The sequence below is a fragment of the Stylophora pistillata genome, chromosome 11, assembly GCF_964205215.1.
Source record: "Stylophora pistillata chromosome 11, jaStyPist1.2, whole genome shotgun sequence".
Taxonomy (NCBI): Eukaryota; Metazoa; Cnidaria; class Anthozoa; order Scleractinia; family Pocilloporidae; genus Stylophora; species Stylophora pistillata.
The window spans coordinates 904,686-925,000 of record NC_142529.1 but is presented as its reverse complement, the minus strand read 5'-3'; the positions used below and the strand labels follow the sequence as shown (position 1 = coordinate 925,000).

Genomic DNA, 20,315 nt, shown 5'->3' with positions numbered 1-20,315 from the left:
TAACATCGTTGAAGAAGCAATTACTGCACACGGAAATATTTACATACTGTTATCGTGGTCAAAGTTAAAGTTGTGCCCAAGTTCATGAGATAAAGCTAACCAAGGACCAAGGGAACCCCAGTAGTTCCACTATAAATAGAACAACATAGCAACCTGTAAGTAACAAAGTAACGGAAATGCTTCTCTCCGGAGGAGACAATTTTTTGGTCTGAAGATCGCGCGAAGAATAAGCTGAAAACAATGGATAGTCTTCGTTTACGCATTTATCCGCTAAACGTCGTTCATTAAAATTTTCTTGAGGATTTTGTAAACTCCCAAAAATTTTTATAACGAGAAAAATTTACATATAGTTGTCAAAGTGCAGTGTTCTAAACTACTCAATGATTGAAAGAAAAAGGACTTATGCCATGTGTTAACATTTTTACGTACGTAAATACAAGGAATAAATGCTGATGTAATTATCAAGCAAGTGATTATGCTTTACGATTACAGGCCTACCGCATCCACGCCCAGCGATCGTCTGGTGCAAATCTCTCCTCTGTATGCCATTCCACCATAATCGTCCCACATCACACCCCTGTTTAGAATGGTGAAACAAGATATTTGATTACTCCGTAACGTGACTAACTGTCACTGATTCTCAGTACTTTCAAAACAAAGAAGTAATGTGATTTGAATTTATCTCTGATGATGTAAACATACGATCATTTCGCTAAGGAATTAATTAATACCGATCTCAGACATGAAAATACGTGGTTCTTTGGTACAGCTTGATTCTTATAATGTCTGCTCTCTGACGCGGCTCTTAGAATGAGAAAATGGTAAAGTTGGACTTCAGTAAAGGAGTCTATCTGTCTACCTATTTTTCTATCCGTTTTCTTCCACCTGTGACCAAATACCTCAATCAGCCTGCCAACAGTGACCTTATGAATTAATCAGTTAGATTAACGAACTAAATCTTAGCAAGTTTCATTTAGCCCCGCGGGTTCCATACCTCAACAGGTGTATACTATCGTAGGTGACGCCTGCCAGTCTGCTGGAGTGATGACTCAAGAAATTTCTTAAATCATCACCGGCTCTCTTCACAAAAGGGACGTGATCCTCGTCAGTCCATATTTCAAGCGCAGATAACACAACTCGAATGTTGATCTTGCGATAAATCTGTAACAGTGATATGACGAAGCTAAAGCTGCGCTTAAAAGTTCTTTAAGCTTCATAAAGAATAGACGTTTTCAACCCTAGAATTTTATAGATCATTCCGTCTGATTTCCGTGAATGGAACCTCGAACGTTTTGAAATGAGTAGATGACATTACAACCAACTCCTTTAAGCAATTTACCGTATCAACAGCATTTACAAGTGTAAAAACTCTTCGTTTCACGTCGTCAATGTCTTGCTTGTATTTCTTGTACTGCAACCAAGAAAACAGCAATAGAACACGTTACACTAGTCGTATAAACATTGATAACTTGTTTTCTACGATAGATCAGGCGGGTATGATCTCTCCCACCCGCGTAATCTTGAAAAGTACCAGCATTTTTGGATAAAAACTTCGTTTGATAAAAAAAAAAGGAGTATTTTAACCTCAAAAAAGCAAAACCTTACCACAGCATTGTCAACAATGATCATTAATTCCGTATATCTTGTTTTCGTTGTTGTCAAGTATTTTTTATACACTGACTCTTCAGCTACACGCCTTACCTGGAAATAATCGGAATACTTCATTAAAATGTAACAGATCTTGTCATTACTTAGAACAGAAAACTCAATCCGCCAATCCGAGTATAGTTAAAATGGATCGATTTCAGTATCAAAGCAACTGCGCACCTACCCCTCCCCTCGCCTAAAATTAACCCTAACTTGCTATCAGTTGATTGTTGTTGGGTTACAGGGGAGGGGTGGGTGTCCTGTTGCTCAGATACGGACATCAATCCGTTTTTAGTTCCAATCATTGAAAGGTCGTTAAATAACAGTCTAAGAAATCTCATTTGAGGCATTTGACGGCGCTTTGGCCCGGCCTGATGTGGTCCCTTACAACCGACCTTTTACTTCCATTTGTTCTATACAAATTGTGAATAGTTTGGCCCTGTCTAGAGCTTTTTTTCATCTAGCTCTCAAATGAGTTTAATGTTAATCCCACAAATATGAAAATATGATAAAATACATGAAAAAGGAATATGTGCATGTTCTGCCTTCCACCCCAAGTGGAGTAATTAAACAGTTTAGATGCTTAAAACTACTGTACATACTATGATCCACTGTTTATGTTATTCTTAAGACTTACCCTAGATTTGATCTGTGAATGGCTCAGTTCTTCTGCTGTGGTATTCCCGTCCAAACTGGCTCCTTGAAAAATCAACATGGATGTTTCGGTAAATCATTCAGTAATAATCAGAAGCAGAAATCCGCTTGGATGGATCCCGTGGCTTCATCCTAGCGATCTTCAAAAGGGATATTAGTAGCGAAGGTTGCGTATGAATATAGCCGGCGAACTTCATCCCGTTACAGAAACGAACAAAGAAGAACTGTCATTGCGACAGGAATGAGACGAAAAGAGTGCCGGAGCTTTGCCACTGTTTTCTGGTGCACAGAGAAGTAATGCAAGGGCTTGCCTGTTTGGGTCATACATTGGTTTTGATCCTCTTTCTGTTTTAACGAAAAAAAATTGATAATCCAAAACATCAGAATAACCTGTTTTCTCCTAAATTCTAATAGGGCATTACTGTAAGACCCTGTGGTTAAAAAAAAGTCCTGACTGCGCCCATGAAATGTGTTTGATAATGTTGTAAGCAAATGTGCACATTCTCTAAGCTCCCGTTAAAGACAGACGCCACAAAAAAGATTGAGGTCTTTTAAGGTGCTAACTTACCACATGAAAACATTTTCCATTTTCCGTCTCTTGTCTTGAATATCTTGTGCGCTCCTTCCCCCTGTAATATTACGATGGAATGATGAAAGGATTATTTTTAATGACATGATGTTAAGCTGACTGTTATCAAGTTACAAAATCCCTCGCAGACCTTTGCTGGATATGGTTCTATGTACATTCTACCATCCTCGTCTTCAATCAAGCCGCTGAAAAAGGGAAAACGTGGTTAACACTGAGGAACGTGAAAATCTTAAAACACACACTAACAAACAAGTTGCCATTGTAATTTTTGAAAGTTGTACTATTATATGTTTTTTGGAAACAAATGAAAATTTCAGGTACGAAACGCACAATACATCACGTGATAAGAGTCACCTTAATCCATGACAAGTATCAAGAATGACCGTTGACTGCGCCTCGTGACCTCTCAGGTGACCTTGATATTGGCAGTTGGGCGGTGCCTCCTAACATTACAGTAGGAAACATGAGTTGTAATAAAAGTGAAAGACTGCATTTTGGATAGTTTAGCTCTGAAGATCTACATGAGTAGTAAGATATTGCCGAGCGTGTAACAACTATCCTCCGTTCTAGAAAGATGCGATGATGGATAAGAGCTGGCTGGGGTAATTTCTGGTTGGTGCGTTACCTTTCTTTGGACCACTTGGCCGTCTTCTTTAAAATAACGAAGAGTAAACTGTGGCGAAGAAACCATCCTGATGGAAAACAAATAAATAATTAATCATAACTGTGTAATTATTCAGAAAAACGTCATTACACAATTACTCTTTCGCTCATTTCCAGGCAGCAACCCAAGAAGCAAATCTAGACAGAAGAGGTATGAATGGTGTTGATATTTAGATCATTATTCCTCATTCTCTTAACCCTTGAATCTATGAGAGGGACTGGTTTCTAATTTCTCATTATAGTATCACCCCTGAATCAAATATAATGGTCATGAGAATCAAGAAAATGATCAGCAATTTAAGAAGCTCCTGAATGTCATACAATTTCTCCTTGTCAGTAAGATTAACAAATGGTAAACATTTCAGCGTACAGTATTGAGTTATGGATGCACGCGGGAGGTTGCTAAGCTTGAAGAAGCGCAAAATGAAGAGAAATCAGAGTGGAGAATATGAATATTAATGTTAACGTGTGAAGGGTTTAAGGCGAGGTTTGTCTTGTCATATAAATCATATAAATTATATCTACATCCTTCATAATTTCTTGTTTGTAAATAATTCTATTGTATCTTATCTATTAATTTACTTATTTATTTCTATTGTATCTTATCTATTAATTTACTTATTTATTTCTTTTTTATGTCCCCAATTAGTTGTGAAAACTAAATACATCGACACATTAATAAAGCTTTTACTTTATTACTTACTTACTCATAAAAAATCTCATAGACCCACTGGTAATATAAGCAATAAGATGTGCGTTCAGAGAGTGTAATGTTATGGTCAATCATGAATGGCCACGCACAGTTAATGTAGGGTTTGTTTGACCAACTTTGCCAAGTGAAGTTACAGTTTCTACAGTACTTACTTGTTAATATGAACTTCCACCACAACATCTTTGCCAAAAGCTCTCAGCTTAAACGTCGCCTCCTCGTCGTGGCCATTCTGTCAGGAATTCAAAGTAGTAGGACGCACCTTATTTTTACAATCATTATTGTCATAGATGAACACATGGTGTCTCAACCAGTTGGTATCTCTTGGCATCTCTTCATTGAAATATTAAAAAATAGTAATCAAGGGAAATTGCACTTAAAAGAACTTTGAGGTTTGTTCGCCTTCGTTGCAATGGAAGGAGTGTTAGATAGGGCAACTGAAATGGAAAACACAAATCTGATTTGAAAAGTCTCTTATAATGACTAAAGGGACTTAACACTGAACAGGGCATGCAAAGTATATGTCTTCAGTTAGGGTATTGAACCGGCTATATTTTTGGAGTATCATCTTACTAAGGGCTTGTGGAAAACAGGATTGCAAACTCTTCTTTTTGCGTGCACGCGAGCAAGTAGCCTCCTTTAGGAAGTTGCGCAATGTTTTTCCCGTTGCGCCGGTGACATCGCAAATAACGGATGTGAAGGAGAGTAGAGCTTGATGGGATTAGAGAAAAAAAAAAACATAAAACGTCAAAACACGACTTTAAAGGCAGAGATAACAGAGAACTTGTAAAATAATACTATATTGCACATTGAGCACGTCTCTAGATCTCACTGAAACTGAAAGGTCATACACCTCTAATCCTGTGGAAAGATCTCTCTTTGAGCGTCCCTTGTCAATTCTTTCAGGAAACACAATATCGAAATTGTCATCGATATCGTCTCTCAGTGACTCGCTCTGCCATTCTGAGAGAAAAAAATTTCACTGCGTTGAGAGGTTTGCAAATTTCTGATGGCTTCATCAGAAAACTGAAACTGAAAAATACCTTGGTATGCTGAGTATGAGTAAGATGTGCTTCCGGCCCAAAACAAAACTAAAACAAGGAACCACATATGCATCCCTAACCGATAAAAGACAAATGATAGTGAATATACACGGTAATGATCAAAAGATAAAAATAGGGAAATTTACAAGTAAATAAGTACCAAAATTGCCCGGCTGGAGACGTGAATTGTCTGATGCAGTACTAAATTCTTAGCACTAAAATTAAGAAATGTGTTACGTCAATAACAAAACCCTTTTATCAAGACGACCATTTCAACATTTTGCTTAAGTTTAAAACTTCTTTTCGTTGATCTAAGGCCGTACCAGCTTGTCATCTTCGAGACATTTAAGCAGCGAACTGACTCTTACTGCTTTGCGTGCAATGAATAGTCATTTTAAAGAGTATTCATGACAAATTGATAATTACCTTTTCCATGTCACTTCATGTACCTAGCAGTAACCAGTAAGTGACAGAAATGGGTCTGCGTAGCACGAAATTAGATTTTAACCTTAAAGAGTTTATAAATATCTTTTGGCCATAAAGAAACGCTATCTCTTATAATCTTTCAACCATACAGACGAAGTCGAAATATAAAGAACCTACAACTGCTTTTCGAAGCATGGTTACACACAGCTCTCCGGCTTTCCAGACATCAACATACCTTTTGCCTCCATAATTCAGCCAGCAAATTAAATTCGTCACAAAATTACAGAGACCTCGCACAGTCAAATTTTGGCTCGAACACCAGGCATTGATAAGGTCCCGGTTGTGTCACTGACAAACTGATACCCGCTAACAGTAGGAGGTACATACGTAACATTGGATGGTGTATCACTTACCAGAGAGGAACTGTTAACCGGGGGAAATCGGTTCCCTTTTTCACACCTTCTCTTCATGTCACAAAAAATCTTAATTACACGGATCTCACCGGTCATTCTTTCATAGTCCATTTTTGTTTACTTATCCCCTTTCAGTTGCTTCGGGGTCACTCGAGCTTGTGGCAAGGCAACTTAAGGTATACCTCAAAAGTTTCCAAATAGAAATCATAGGATCAAAAGATGACTGGGGCTGTATGTGAGATCAAAGGAAAAACCCTGGATTCTAGTCTATTTCTCTTAAGGATAGAATCTTGTTTTGCATTTTGTTTTGTATTGTTTTGTTTTTTTCGTTGTTGTTGTCTACACGTTAAAAACGATATAATGCTACCATCTGCCAAGAAAAACGAACAGTGCATACCGAACGAAAATTCATGCTGAGGCCTGCAGTGCCAGACAATTAAAATATCCTTCCAGGTGCCTTGTAGAGAAATTAAATTACGATGCTCGGTCGCTCCGCTAACATCTTGGCAGCTGTCAATTTGAACTTATGTTAAATCTTGAGAATCGCCTGCCTATGGCACTGTGTCCCCCTCATTAACTTGATAAGCATAATAGCGCGGTAAAAAAAAATGTTGCTCTCATATATTCACGACGAATTCATGCTCAGGTTTTATATATAAAATGGTTCAAGGTCATGACATCTTACATAGTTTATGCATGTGGTATTCAAATAATGTTCCTAGGTGTGTAGCTTTAAACAAATTCAGAGGAAACTTAATTTCAGCCATGGATACAACTGAATGACTTGCTTAGTACATTCGTGCATAATTGTAGCCAACTGTCAACTTACACCATCGAGGAGGTTCTTAATAGGACAATTTAAGTTTTTCAGACGATGACATGGCTGTGACGCGTGAGACAATCGTAGAGGTCATTAAGGTTTACTAATCGATTCAGTTTTTCTTTTTCGGCATATTCATTCGACTTTGATCTACTTGAAAAGATCGTTGGATTGTTGCAACACATAAACCATTGGGTTTTTAAAACGACGGTCAAACAAAGAGGACTACTTACCATGGGTGGGGATGGGGCATTTAGGGGAGGCAGGGGGGTTATTTTAAGATACATCATGATATTTGAACTTTTGGGGAGGCGTTGCATGAACACGAGTGATCAAACCTCTACAAGGCAGAAATCCTTATTTATGATTTCGATTACCTTCCCTGATCATCAAACTATCCGTACATAAGACGTTTTCTTTCCTAAGTTTTATTATTGTCCAACTGGCCTTAAAAGATAACAAATCCAGACCTAATTTTCACAATGTCGAGATACTCATATGAAGTAAACTTCACCAAAGTTAATTTAAGATTTCCGACTTAAAAGCTTACTGAAGAAATGGAGTTAGACAAATAACAGAACATTTACTGATTTAAATAACGTTTAGCCACAAGATTAATCAATGCGTCCCCCGTAGGATCTGCTAATTTGGCAGCAATTTCACCGGGGCCGTATTTTACATTAGTTTGATGTCGCAGGTTTTTCTTCTCCCCTAAAATGATTTCTTGTACAATTTGCGCAATTTCTTCACTACTCTGAATGGTTTCACCGAGAATTTTGCCAAAATATTCATTAACCGCTTCCATCAAACTTTTCGTCTTGGCGTCCATAGTTGTCAAGTCTAAGCTTTCTTGGCTCCAGTCGCTCGCTTTCGACCTTACAGGAGTTTCAACGGGACCTGGTTGCAGCAGACAGCATCTGAAAAAAGATACAAAGACAGAAATCTAAGATAAGAAACCATAAAATCAAAGAATGGGTGGATGTAACGATTAACTAAAGAAAATTGTAATCCAAATCGTTCCCCTCCGAACTGTCAATATGATTTAAATCTGGAGACCAGGACAATTATTGACTGGGTAGCAATAATTGGTTTGAGATCGTGACGTAATGGACCTCGCTATTTTCATGAAAAGGGCGCGACAGTTGGCGGCTCGGTAAACACCCGCTGCTCTCAGAGGAAGCCCGCATTCCTTCCAAAGGAATGAAAAACCAGACTTGAAAGAGAGGTAAAAGTAACTTACCCCTGTGGTGAGAGGGAAAAGCGTCTTACCTTATGTTAAACTGACAGAGTAGTGGAGCCATACTCTCTGTCAGACCTTCCAAAGCAAACTTTGACGAGCTGTAAATTTCCACAAAAGGAACTCCAACAACACCGTGATGGCTGCTGTTATTAATGATCAGCCCACTCCGCCTCGCTTTCATGCTAGGTAGCACGGCCTGGATCAATCTCAGTGCTCCGAAGACGTTGACTTCAAACAGTTCTTTGGTGACTTTGATGGGAACACACTCCAGCGCTGACATAATAAGCGTGCCGGCGTTATTAACTGTAAATTTGAAAAGAAAATAGTTAGTGAATGGAGGGTGGCTGACGGAAACTTGTTCTTGAATGCTTATATTTCAATCGCGTCCAAAACGCGGCTCTGACAAAGCAAAGGTATTTTGCTCCTTCAGTATCTTTTTTCCAAAGAAGCGTAAATAAAATTCTCCTAGTACGGTCCATTACTTGGAATAAAATCAGAGCAGTAGAACTTACAAAGTACATCAACTCTCCCTTCTGTGTCCAGCACTTCTTTCACAGCTTTCTCCACTGACTCGTCACTACAAACGTCCATCTGTTTGATGATCAGTGTGTCTCCAAGATATTCCTTTCCTTCTTCCTCTAGTTGTCCTTTCTTCGCCAGATTTCTCATGGTGGCGTAGACCTTGAAGCGTTTCTGAGCATCTTTGGCGAGAAACACAGCTGTAGCGAGTCCGATGCCGCTAGAACAGCCAGAAATCAGCACAATTTGAGGAGAAGACATGATCTCTTTGTATCAGCACTCTTTTGACAGTTTTGCGGCTTTTTCACTACAAATGATAGCTGTACTAGCTCAGCCCGCCTTTAAATGAGTTTGTTAAGCTGCGTCATTCTAGTATATTTATTATTCATTTCTACCACGTAAAAACAATGAACAAGCACGTGATTGCGTAAATAAAACACTTAGTAAGCACTAAATCCACATGGCTTAAGAACGATATTGTTCGATAGATTTTTTTATTTCGTTTCAAGCAGATGAGGATTAACGATTTAGATTTTTCTTGGCCTTGTCCAAATTTGTTTTTATTTTGTCGGAGAGTACAAAATATAGCAAGAGCCTTCAAGCGCACTGCACTCATTACATGCACGCTAACGAATAAGCGATTATTATTCACTCTGGATCATGGTATACCTGCCAATTAGTGCTCTTAACGAGCCGGTAAATTTCGCTGCGATTTAGAGAAAGTCTATTGAACATTTGAATTTGTAATTTGTAATACGTAGGATACACGCTGTCTCGCGAAAAGTTATTTTTACCAAAGCTTTTATGTAAATTAAGGAGCTATATCATTCTCTGGGTTAACTACATCAGAATGATTCTGCATATTTTTAAGCTTTCTCTGTGACTGATCATGATGGCTTTGCTTTTTCAGTTACACCTTGCAGTGTTTCATCAGCTAATTGTTGTCGATCACTGATAATAGAAATGACGTCAATTGTGTCTTTGCTTTTTTGCAATGATGGCAGATAAAAATATATTGGAAGAATACGCCAAGCCTACTACTTTAAAAGCTGAGAAAGTATCATAAAAAATTACCAAGAGAGATAGACACGACTGATTCCTAAAGAATCAATAAATTTGCAAGACCGGCAAGTCTTTTTCCGGAATAATGGATTAATTGATCCTTAAACTCCAAAACGTTATCTTGTCAACACGTTATGAGAACAGTTTATCAGCCAGAGGGTTTTGTTTTCGAATAAGACCAAATTCTCCTGTCCAATTCATAAGGAAATGTATGAAGGGAAGTAGGGAGATTTACTAATTGGATCTTGGGAGGTAAAGGTTAAGAGGAAAATATATTTTGCTGCTGTTATCGTAATGGTATTCCCTGAAGTCATGTGAATTGCAGTAATTCATACACTAATGAATAGGTACCTTCTCTGTTATTTTATTTAACGTCAAACGTTCTGGAAGAGTAATGTTGATTCATAGTAAATCGTAAACGACAATAAATTGCTGACGTTTGTACGCTAGCTATATTTGAGAGCTGGTTAAAACAGAAATTTTATTTCCCCAAATAGTGCTTTGATATAATATCAACCGATGCATTTCCTGTGCGATCAGCTAATTTGGCAGGGATTTCACCAGGTCCAAATTTTTCGTTGGTTTGATGTCGCAAATTTTTCTTTTCTCCTAAGATTATTTCCTGCACAATTTGCGCCACCTCCTCACAGCTCTGCATGGCGGCGCTGAAGGTTCTGTGTACGTTGGAGAATACAGATTCCATTATATCCTTTGTCTTTGGATCTAAGATCGTCAGGTCCACACCTGCTTCGCTCCATTCGTTTGCTTTGGGTACAATAGTAGTTTGCACGGGGCCTGGCTCCAACAAGCAGCACCTAATAATAACATAGACACATTGAAAAAACTATACTAAGCAGGAAGCAACACATGCTCGATATTGCAACTGAACGGTATGTAGTGAGAGTTTTTGAAATGAGACCGTGAAGTTTTCCTCTATTCATAAGATAAGCTTACGTTACCAACAACTGCCTCTTCATAAAACCAATTTAAGGGGCACTTTCGAGATCGCCGGAAAATGAAGGATGTGCTAATTACAGCTAGACTTCAAGCTGTCCCTCCTCTTCGGCGAAGATTGTTGCACGATTAGAAATGAAAAACCTATGAAAAAATTTATGTCAGCGTGCTGCGCTGTAGTCCTTACTTTTCTTTTTCAACACGCCAACATCAATTGTTTTCACTGATCAATTTTGACTTGCACAACGGACTTCGCCAAAAAGAAGAGGCTGCTTCAAAATACACCACACCTGATGTTGAACTGCCGCAGGACTGGAGCCATGCTTTCCGTCAGACCTTCGATTGCAAACTTGGACGAACAGTAAATATCCACAAAAGGAACTCCAACAATGCCAAAATGACTACTGTTGTTGATGATCAGGCCAGTGTGCCTCGCTTTCATGCTTGGTATCACTGCCTGAATTAACCTCAATGCTCCAAAGTAATTCACTTCAAACAGTTCCTTAGCCATTTTAATTGGAATACATTCCAGCGCAGTAATTAAGCCGATTCCTGCATTATTAACTACAAAAATAAGAAGGTATGATAAATTTAGTACTCTGTACAAATTAATATAATTTGGGATAGCAAACCTCGCTGCACACTCTCAACTAATCAAAACCGATCGCGACTTTGTTATCCACACTTGATTTATGGCCAGTCATTATTCATCTCCCGGAATAGGGTGGGAGGGGGGGGGGGGGTCTGAGGATTTCGGTAAACACCAAATGACTTACAGCTACAGGGGGGACGGAGAGGAAATCAGTCTTCGCTAACAGAGTGTAAAGGGGGAGAGGGGTGAGGGGGGAGGGGACGGTAGAAAATTGACTGTCAATAAGGGGCGTTCACAAGATCAAAAAAATTTTACCATGACGTAACCAAACTCTTTCCACCACTACCACCCCCACCTTTAAGCGATAAATAACGACCAAGAGACTATAAACACTTGATAATGACCGGTCTCTAATAAGCAGTTTTACTTGTGGACACTTCGGGTGGTATTTTCCTTTTTTGTGATTGGTTTCTTTGATCACCTTGGATTTCGTTTAAAGAAGCCCAGCCTAAATATAACTTTAAGGCTTTTTGGTGTTCCTTTAATTAAAATTTAAGGTTATGGGTTCCTTTAATTAAAAAGACGAAACAAAACAAAATTTCTCTTTTCAATGATTAGCCTACGGCACTGGCGAATGATTGCTGTGCCCGCCATTGCATGACGAGTCAAGAAGGATTTAGTCAGCTTTTTCCTGTAATTTTGTTGTGGCTTCTTTTGTTCTGTAGACCGTTTTACATTATTCTGGCCGTCCTTGCCTGAACTAAATTTAGCGTATCTCAATTGCAAAAGGCAACTTAAACCTAAGGATCCGATCATTGTTTCAATGGAGTTGCGAAATCAACATGTCGATTTAGAAACATACAGTGTTTTTACTGAGATTAACAAAGTATGGAAGAGAACTCATCCGTGATATTGCACTAAGCTGATTGATATATATTTGTGACCAGTTAAATGGAAAACTACAACTTATCTCCGACAAAACTATCAGGAATATTAACAAATCAACAAAAATAAGTAACTTACACAGTACATCAATTCTTCCCTCTGTGTCCAGCACTTCTTTCACAGCTTTCTCCACAGACTCGTCATTACACACGTCCATCTGTTTAATAACCAGTGTGTCTTCAAGATATTCCTTTCCTTCTTCCTCCAGTTGTCTTTTCTTCGCCAGATTTCTCATGGTGGCGTAAACCTTGAAGCGTTTCTGAGCATCTTTAGCGAGAAACACAGCTGTAGCGAGTCCGATGCCGCTAGAACAGCCAGAAATCAACACGATTTGGGCGGCCATGTTAAATGATTGTCAGTCTGCTAATGGGGTGGCTAAGTAGCTTGTATAAGTAAACAGGTTACGAAAATCAGCGCTGTCAAAGGCGTGAATAGAAATGAAAATAACTCAGTTTATTTATACTTGACCTTCTCTGACTTTGTTTGAACAAAGCAGGGGGCAAAAATCGCAGCTTTCAGAAATTGACGTAAAAAATTCAAGGAGGCAAAATTTAACTGAATTCAGATTTAAAAAATTTAGGCGTGGCTATATAAAATACTGCAATGATAAATGTAATATGTTCTGATTTTGTCTTTTGGAAAGATAAACAAGGAACTCTATCACCTTAGTTGGCAGATTTTTGCAAAAGTCGTATAACTAGGTAATCCACAAAGTATTATTTAAATATCAACGCTTTTTCGCTGTTCAAGTAACAATATTCTTCCCTGGTTGCGATGGAAAATATTCCTTTTCGAAAAAAATTTTCCCGAAAAAGTCAATAACAAAACTAGGAGTTACCAAATAAATAACAAAAGATTTCGTTACCAAGATACACCTGTTGAATTATTTTAGCTGTCGGATCTATTTCTGCCTTACTCCAGGAGCCCATTACTAAGCTCCTACTAGCTCTCAGATCTAGCCTTCCCCCTTCGAGGGCCTCAATGGGGTTCAGTAGTCCTTAGCTGCGAAAAGGCCAAAAAAATTAGTCGTTAGGCGTAAAAATTGAATAGTTTTGACCTTTAGTAGAAAAAGCGTTGACAGTAAAAAAAAAAAAAAAAAAAATAACATGGACAACAAGGGAAAGATATTAACCGTTAGCCGCAAAATGGCCAAAATGTTTACCGTGGGCCGTAACTCCACCACCCGTTCGAGATCCCCCTCTCGAAAAGCAGATTTTGAGAAGCGCGGGCTCATTTCTCAAACAACTGTTCAGACGTCATATACGCGCAACAATCACTAACCCTGATATCAACTGCAGACGGGACTAACGGTTGAGGAATGTTCATTTACAATCATTAACACTGAAAAACCTTCCGTTAGATATTCTAAAAAAAAATAAAACCAAGGTATTCGACATCAAACATGTCAGGAACAGTGCACCGTCTTTAGCTAGTGGAAATTAAGTACAAGGTGTTGGAGGTGAGAGAGAGTTGGTGGGTCGGAGAAGTTTCATAAACCCATGTGAGGGGAAAAGAGAGCAGATTAAAGAGGCAAATCCACCCTCCTTGCTACCAATGAAATCTTCAGAAATAGATATTTACCTAACAGGGAGGAATTTAATAAAATAATGAAAGGATTAATGGGGGCAGAAGTTCCATCTATGGTGAGGAAAGTGATTGGGGTTAATTGACACTCTAAAAAAAAAACATCATTACAAAAATTGGTTCTGAGTAAATCATATTTACAGCAACTTTTATTTCTTTATTGGATCACATGACACTTCTATGAATACAAGTTGAAAGTTTGCCCTTCCACTCTCTTGCCTATTCTACATTTTTTCAAAATCATTTTTTAAATTGCAGACTTTGTAGGAATACTACTTCTCATCACAAAACTTTTTGGTGATGAGGTTCACAGATTTAAACCCTGTAGCATCAGCAAATCTGGCTGTAATTTCTTCATCCAACATTGCTTTATTAGGTAGATAACGAAACTGGCCCTCATCGCTTAGAATTATACCTTGAACGACCTCTGCTATTTCCTGTGAAGTTAATAAATTTCCTTCAAAGGTTGGACCAATTCTTCCCAGCATTCTGACCCACAAGTCTTGTGTTTTTTGGTCAACGGTTTTCAAGTCAACACCCTTGGTCCTTTCAGTATTGTTGTCTCCAATTGCACTCCTTACAGGGCCTGGCTCAAGAAGAGTGCATCTATTTCAGAAGGATAAACAAAAACACATTAAATTCTACCCTCTAGCTATTACACATTTCACTGAAAATTATTCACAAGAATTGGGTATTTGATCAAAATTAAACAACTTCTACCTGATAAGTTTGATTAATATACACGAGACTTATAATGAAAACTCTGAATGGTCGAGAGCATATGGTCAATATACAGTGACATGTGAAGTTGATATGATAACGCAATACATGCAGCAGATATGAATGTTGTTCACCAGCCAGAAGGTCTGTGGAGGGAAAACCTGTGCCCGAGATCTTGGATGCCATATTCAAGACAGTATTCAAGACATACTCAATTCATTTCCAATGACAATCAATCTTTGAAGATTTTACCTCTGTTCAGTTTTAAATGTCACGGAAAGTCTTATCGTAAGTGAAATCATTCCGAGAGTCTACATGTGATGTCATATTTCTTGTCTTTCTTATACCGAAAAACTGAAGTTGAATGAGATGTTTTTTCTAGCCAGATACAAGGGAATGTAATGTGACTTCACTCAATGAATTCCTTCGGTTTCTACTATGAAATTTATGGTGGAAATGTTTGCATCTAAGGGACTTGCAACAAATACACAAAAGTGTGATTATTGAATATTGAAGATCTCTAACCTTAGCTCCACATTTTAAACATGTACAAATTGCTTTGGAGAATTCAGATATTAAGTGAATGAGAGTCACATTGATTAATGTAATTGTTAACTGCCTATACCTCTCCTTTTAACTTTCTGAGCTACTTTTTGTGAAGGATTATTAAATTACAAATGGTTTTCAGGCAATGTGTCAATCTATCTAATATCAGATTTACCACAAAATTAATTTTGAAATCAATTTTTTGCAGAAAATCCAAGGTGATTCCAGGGAGAGAGAGAAGAGAGAAATTAAACACCATATCTGGGCTAAAGGTGACATCATAAGTCTTTGCTAAAAAATGCTGCCCAGCCAGCAAAACAACATATATATTAATGAAAAAGTTGCAATAAAGCTAGAGATGTTCTACATAGCAACTCAACACAAAATAGAAACCCTGCTGAGAGCGGGCCGGAGGAGAGAATACTGCGTGCTCACTGAACCAATCAGATTGCAGGATTTGTACTGCCACTCGCAAACTGAGAAAACAATAAATTGGGTTATCATGTTGAGTTCAAAGTCTGCCCACTTTCCAAGGCCCTCGTGTGTCTAGCGCTCTCAAATTTTGCAAACAGAAAAGAAATGTATAATGAAACAATGTTATTGAATTCAGTTTTCACATGATATCATAAATTATTAAACCTTGTGTCCACATTATCTACTCAGCTTTGGCAGATAACTCAGATCTCACATTGATAATTCATGATATCATGCTCAACCTCATTCAATAATTGCTTAATATTCACATTATTTATTTGCTGAATTATATGGATATGGCTGGAAGATGTTACACGCAAATCACAGGCTACTGAGTAAATTAAAAGAAAAAATTCCAAAAATTCCAAAAATTGCAAACCACAAAATAATTTCTCTTTACAGCAACTTAAGCTAAGCAGAAATATCAGTAACTGCTGAAGGAATACTGGTTTCAAATACTTAATGATTGCAACTAAAATGTCAAAAGGCCTTGGAATCAAATCAGATCCAACTCAGTCAGAGCCAGCAAAGAGAACTTAAAAGAGGCTTTTGGAAATACTAACATGGTAAATATTGAGATAACTACACTATTACCAAAGTTAAACTGCCAACTACTCAATCCCTTACAAAATAAAGGGGTTCTGTTACATTCTTTGAAGACTTTTCATAACCCCTAAGAAATGATGGAAATGTTTGTCTTAGTCTGAGGGGGATCTCTTGTAAAAATTCTATTTTCAGTAAAAATACCCTTTGACATTAATACAAGGCCCTAGATGCAAAAGAGAGAAAAAAATTTAAAAGAAGAGATCAAACATTCATAGCTGATTAGTTTTACCTTATGTTAAACTGCTTAAGTACTGGAACTAGAGATTCTGTTAGCCCCTCCACAGCAAACTTCGATGCACTGTATATCTCGAAGAATGGGGCACCGATAATTCCAAAAATACTGCTGTTGTTGATTATGTGTCCACTTTGTCTTGCTTTCATGCTTGGGAGAACTGCTTGTATCAACCGCAAGGTCCCAAAAAAGTTGATGTCAAATACTTCCTTGGCCATTTCCATAGGGACACAGTCGAGGATTGTTGAAAGTGACACGCCGGCATTGTTAACTGCAAACATTGTACAATAACATGGCCACAAATCAAGAAAGAACCTTATAAATAAAGAGGATCTTTCTACAGCGCAAACTGTTAAAGAAAGCAATGTTTACCTGAGCTGCTCAGAGGAAAACATTTTACTTATATAAAACTGATGTTTTTACTGATGGAAACAAAGTAAAGAATAGAACTCATCGGTGATAATGTATTTCAGTGGCGGATCCAGGGGGAGGGTCTGGGGGGTCCGGACCCCCCTATCAGACCCGACGCTTACAACTTTGAGAATGAAATTCTTACATCGACAGGATCATATATCACTTTTTAACTGGCTGATTTTTTTAATTAATGAATCCAAGTAAACGGTAAGCGGCCAAGGAATTATAATGCGCAACTGCGACTGGTGGGAGGGGGTGTGGGGGGTGATGGGGAGAAGTAATTTGCCTCGAAAGAGTCCAACAGTCCTTTCTGCACCAAAGTTTGGACCCCCCCAGTCAAAAATTCCTGGATCCGCTCCTGTATTTAATAGGCTACTTAGCAAATATTCTCAACACGGTAGAACCCCGCTTAAGTGAACTCTCAAGGGAGACAAAAAAAAGTTAGCGCGAGTTTGAGTTTAGCTGATGGTAAATGACATGGTTCAAGGGAAATCGGATCTTGGAGGTTCGAGCTTAGTGGGGTTCCACTTCAGTTAGTAACTCTTAGATTCACGCAATATGTATAAGTATGAAATAACAACTTGACTCCAACTTAAACGATCCGGAACATCAACAAATCAGCGAAAGGTAACTTACACAGTACATCAATTCTTTCCTCTGTGTCCAGCACTTCTTTCACAGCTTTCTCCACTGACTCGTCACTACAAACGTCCATCTGTTTAATAACCAGTGTGTCTCCAAGATATTCCTTTCCTTCCTCTTCCAGTTGTCCTTTCTTCGCCAGATTTCTCATGGTGGCGTACACCTTGAAGCGTTTCTGAGCATCTTTAGCGAGAAACACAGCCGTGGCGAGTCCCATGCCGCTTGAACAGCCAGAAATCAGCACAATTTGAGGAGAAGACATAATCTCTTCTTATCAGCACCCCTTTGACAGTTTAACGTTTGAACTGCAGATCAAAACTGTACTTGCACAGCCCACCTCTAAGTGAGTTCGGTATGCTGCGTCATTTGTGCATACATATTTTTAATGAAGTCAAGTGGCACGTGATTGCATCGCTGCGCTCAATCCGTACTACCCTGCTGGTAGAGGCGTTTATTTGTTAACTTCCCCTAAGGTCCCCGTAAAAATAAATAATTTTTACGTGGACCGTAGAGGAAGTTAACAAATAAACGCCTCTGCCAGCAGGATAAGTCCGTACGTCCGCCAGTGAACTCCAAAGGTTACTAGAAAAACGGAGAGAATTTCTATCTCTGGTTTAATGTTATAAGATAGTTTTTGGTATTGATCACCTCTCTTTCCCATATTTATTTGTGTTTGCCAATAAGCGTACAAGAGCTAACCACGACTATAAACTTTACCTGAAAAGAGTGGTTTGTAATTGTTACAAATATTGTTTCTTCATTCGCATTGTGGGGAAATGGAATAGCTTGCCAGGATACATTGTCCACGCCGAATCATTGTCTGTTTTTAAGAGTAGACTTAAAATTTATTTGAATATTTATTGAATATTTATTGAATCTGTAGTCATTAAATTTTATCTTTTGTATGTTTTTAGTCAGGGAAATTGTTTTTACACAGGGCTAACCTCACGATTTTCCCTTTTCAGGATGTATTTTTTACATTTGTGTTCTAGCTTCCTGAATAAATGTTATATTATGTTATGTTAGTTTAGCGAAGAAGACAATTCGAACGCACGATATAAATCACGATTTTACTAATTGAGGTACGCAATCAAAATAAGAAACGAAATTAAAGAGATCGGTGTGAAATCACAGATAAAAGGGCGAAGTATAGATTGAAGATAGCGTAGTAAAGATTGATGGCTGTAGCTGAAGTTGTGTTGCTGAATTTATGTGGCTGGGTTCGAACTAAAAGAAAATACAACAGAATCCAAACTGAGAAAATACACCTGAGAAATGTAACACTAGCCTAATAATTAATGAAGCGATTATAAAGTGAACTGAGAGCGAGAAAAAAGGCCAATGTACGTACCAAATAAGGGAACTAACGGAAAAACTTACTTTGGTCTAGCTCCTAATGATTGTATGTAACTTGCTAATAGCAGATGATTCGTGAATTAGCAGAAAAAATTGGTAGTGTCGACAGCAACTTATAGCGATGAAGTATGAAATATAATATCTGGTGCATGTGCTTAATGAAACTGATTGAAATAAAAAACTTAGAAGGTACCCCCGTATTTCCTCGAATAATAGCCGTCCTTCGATTAATCGCCTCCCCCCCCTTTGACCGAAATATTTAAAATAATCGCCCCCTCCCCCTCCCCTCACCATTTTCTCTTTCTCCTACCCCCCTCTCAAGTTAATAATTGGCATCTTGGGTAACAAACAAGCTTTTATTCAATTGTTCCGTGACCACTGAATGATTACAAAAGCACCGATTTTTTTAGTTTTTTTTCTATGACAACGTTCATATACTTCACTTTTTCTTTTATTGCTTGGAGCTCTCTCTTTAACACATCGGAGGTATTCTTGTTCCTTGTTCGCAATGAATAAATCGCTGGAAGAACAAGTCCGTTTTCTAAAGTCCGCTTTCCGATAACCTCGGCATCGCCTTCATCGCTATCTTCTGCAATTAGGAAAGTGCAAACGAGATGGGATAGTTCAATTGGTACATGCCAAACCACAACATCAGAGCCGCCACTGCTATCTTTTCCATCTTTATATAAACCGACCGCAAAGTCGTCATATGCTTTTGTTTCTTCTTTTTTGTCGTTCTTGCACAGAAGCTTTTCTCCAATCACTGGATTCCATCGTGCGGTCGGATCTGAATGATGAAGCTGAAATTAAAGTCAATTAAAGTCATCAGCGATGATTCAGGCTCTGACGCCGAAGATATTGACATTGAACATTGATTACTGTAATCAAAGAAACAAATTTGAAACACTAAAAAGCCCATGTTCGGTTTATATTTGGTGTGATTATTTTTTGATTTAATAGTCTAATAAAACAAAATATTTAAGGCACGACCTTCTATGAGAAATATTTGATATTATCGCCTCCCTCGAATAATCGCCTTTCCTCGAATAATTGCCCCCTTTTTGTGCGAAAAAAAAAATAATGGCCCCCGGCTATTATTCGAGGAAATACGGTAAGTAATAATCATTAACCAACGAAGAAATAATAGACCGGAACAAACATAACATAAATGTACACGAGCTAAGCGTTTCGAAACTAACACGGACCTCCCAATCAGTCAATAAGAACATAGTATCATTCTCCAGGCTACGTACATCAGAATAATTCTGCATATTTTTAAGCTTTCTCTGTGACTGATCATCATGGCTTTGCTTTCTCAGTTACCCCTCGTGAAAGTCGCTATAAAAAAGGGTTTCATCAGCTAATTGCCGTCCATCAATAGCCTTTTTGCGATTAAAGAAGATAAAAATTATTGAAAGAGTACGCCAAATCCTACTTTTACATGTCTTTCTCTCATGGTAATTCT

The 20,315-nt window shown here is 38.2% G+C and overlaps 4 protein-coding genes across 8 annotated transcripts in view; all 4 read right to left on the bottom strand.

Annotated features, from left to right (window-relative positions):
• The window catches only part of LOC111323911 (uncharacterized), a 21,969-nt gene extending 15,881 nt beyond the window's left edge, over positions 1-6,088 (bottom strand). For 4 of the 5 annotated variants that reach the window (XM_088738872.1, XM_088738874.1, XM_088738877.1 and 1 more), the window contains exons 1-14: positions 5,967-6,088; positions 5,306-5,380; positions 5,116-5,225; positions 4,418-4,494; positions 3,516-3,582; positions 3,245-3,333; positions 3,021-3,075; positions 2,870-2,930; positions 2,285-2,346; positions 1,606-1,701; positions 1,340-1,411; positions 995-1,161; positions 499-577; positions 48-129 (exon numbers count right to left, since the gene is read on the bottom strand). In XM_088738872.1, coding sequence (XP_088594998.1) covers positions 48-129; positions 499-577; positions 995-1,161; positions 1,340-1,411; positions 1,606-1,701; positions 2,285-2,346; positions 2,870-2,930; positions 3,021-3,075; positions 3,245-3,333; positions 3,516-3,582; positions 4,418-4,494; positions 5,116-5,225; positions 5,306-5,380; positions 5,967-5,979 — 1,105 coding nt within the window. In that variant the 5' untranslated portion in view covers positions 5,980-6,088. Of the gene's footprint in view, positions 1-47; positions 130-498; positions 578-994; positions 1,162-1,339; positions 1,412-1,605; positions 1,702-2,284; positions 2,347-2,869; positions 2,931-3,020; positions 3,076-3,244; positions 3,334-3,515; positions 3,583-4,417; positions 4,495-5,115; positions 5,226-5,305; positions 5,381-5,731; positions 5,787-5,966 lie in introns of all 5 variants that reach the window. The other variant, XM_088738875.1, reaches the window with a different exon arrangement.
• A 1,281-nt stretch (positions 6,089-7,369) lies between these two features.
• LOC111323948 (retinol dehydrogenase 8-like) lies at positions 7,370-9,090 on the bottom strand. The gene is made up of 3 exons (XM_022927408.2): positions 8,717-9,090; positions 8,234-8,507; positions 7,370-7,881 (listed from the first exon to the last, which is right to left on the bottom strand). Exons 1-3 carry the CDS (start codon positions 8,982-8,984, stop codon positions 7,548-7,550), a joined length of 876 nt encoding a protein of 291 aa, XP_022783143.2. The 5' UTR covers positions 8,985-9,090; the 3' UTR covers positions 7,370-7,547.
• A 1,043-nt stretch (positions 9,091-10,133) lies between these two features.
• LOC111323918 (retinol dehydrogenase 8) lies at positions 10,134-13,215 on the bottom strand. Its single transcript, XM_022927368.2, has 3 exons — positions 12,355-13,215; positions 11,030-11,303; positions 10,134-10,600 (listed from the first exon to the last, which is right to left on the bottom strand). Exons 1-3 carry the CDS (start codon positions 12,617-12,619, stop codon positions 10,267-10,269), a joined length of 873 nt encoding a protein of 290 aa, XP_022783103.2. The 5' UTR covers positions 12,620-13,215; the 3' UTR covers positions 10,134-10,266.
• A 776-nt stretch (positions 13,216-13,991) lies between these two features.
• Positions 13,992-17,878, bottom strand: LOC111323917 (retinol dehydrogenase 8). The gene is made up of 3 exons (XM_022927367.2): positions 17,489-17,878; positions 16,436-16,709; positions 13,992-14,466 (listed from the first exon to the last, which is right to left on the bottom strand). The coding sequence occupies exons 1-3, from the start codon at positions 17,754-17,756 to the stop codon at positions 14,133-14,135; spliced, it is 876 nt and encodes a 291-aa protein (XP_022783102.2). The 5' UTR covers positions 17,757-17,878; the 3' UTR covers positions 13,992-14,132.
• Positions 17,879-20,315: the final 2,437 nt, after the last annotated feature.

What these genes read in the sequence shown, in the direction of transcription:
- LOC111323948 (XM_022927408.2), bottom strand. Translation starts at nt 8,984, where the DNA reads ATGTCTTCTCCTCAAATTGTGCTGATTTCTGGCTGTTCTAGCGGCATC. An exon ending in AGGGAGAGTTGATGTACTTT is followed by an intron (nt 8,508 to 8,716) that starts GTAAGTTCTACT and finishes TCAAATTTACAG; the next exon opens with TTAATAACGCCGGCACGCTT. An exon ending in CTCTGTCAGTTTAACATAAG is followed by an intron (nt 7,882 to 8,233) that starts GTAAGACGCTTT and finishes ATCTTTTTTCAG; the next exon opens with ATGCTGTCTGCTGCAACCAG.
- LOC111323918 (XM_022927368.2), bottom strand. Translation starts at nt 12,619, where the DNA reads ATGGCCGCCCAAATCGTGTTGATTTCTGGCTGTTCTAGCGGCATCGGA. An exon ending in GGGAAGAATTGATGTACTGT is followed by an intron (nt 11,304 to 12,354) that starts GTAAGTTACTTA and finishes TTATTTTTGTAG; the next exon opens with TTAATAATGCAGGAATCGGC. An exon ending in CTGCGGCAGTTCAACATCAG is followed by an intron (nt 10,601 to 11,029) that starts GTGTGGTGTATT and finishes TGTTATTATTAG; the next exon opens with GTGCTGCTTGTTGGAGCCAG.
- LOC111323917 (XM_022927367.2), bottom strand. Translation starts at nt 17,756, where the DNA reads ATGTCTTCTCCTCAAATTGTGCTGATTTCTGGCTGTTCAAGCGGCATG. An exon ending in GGAAAGAATTGATGTACTGT is followed by an intron (nt 16,710 to 17,488) that starts GTAAGTTACCTT and finishes CAATGTTTGCAG; the next exon opens with TTAACAATGCCGGCGTGTCA. An exon ending in CTTAAGCAGTTTAACATAAG is followed by an intron (nt 14,467 to 16,435) that starts GTAAAACTAATC and finishes CTTCTGAAATAG; the next exon opens with ATGCACTCTTCTTGAGCCAG.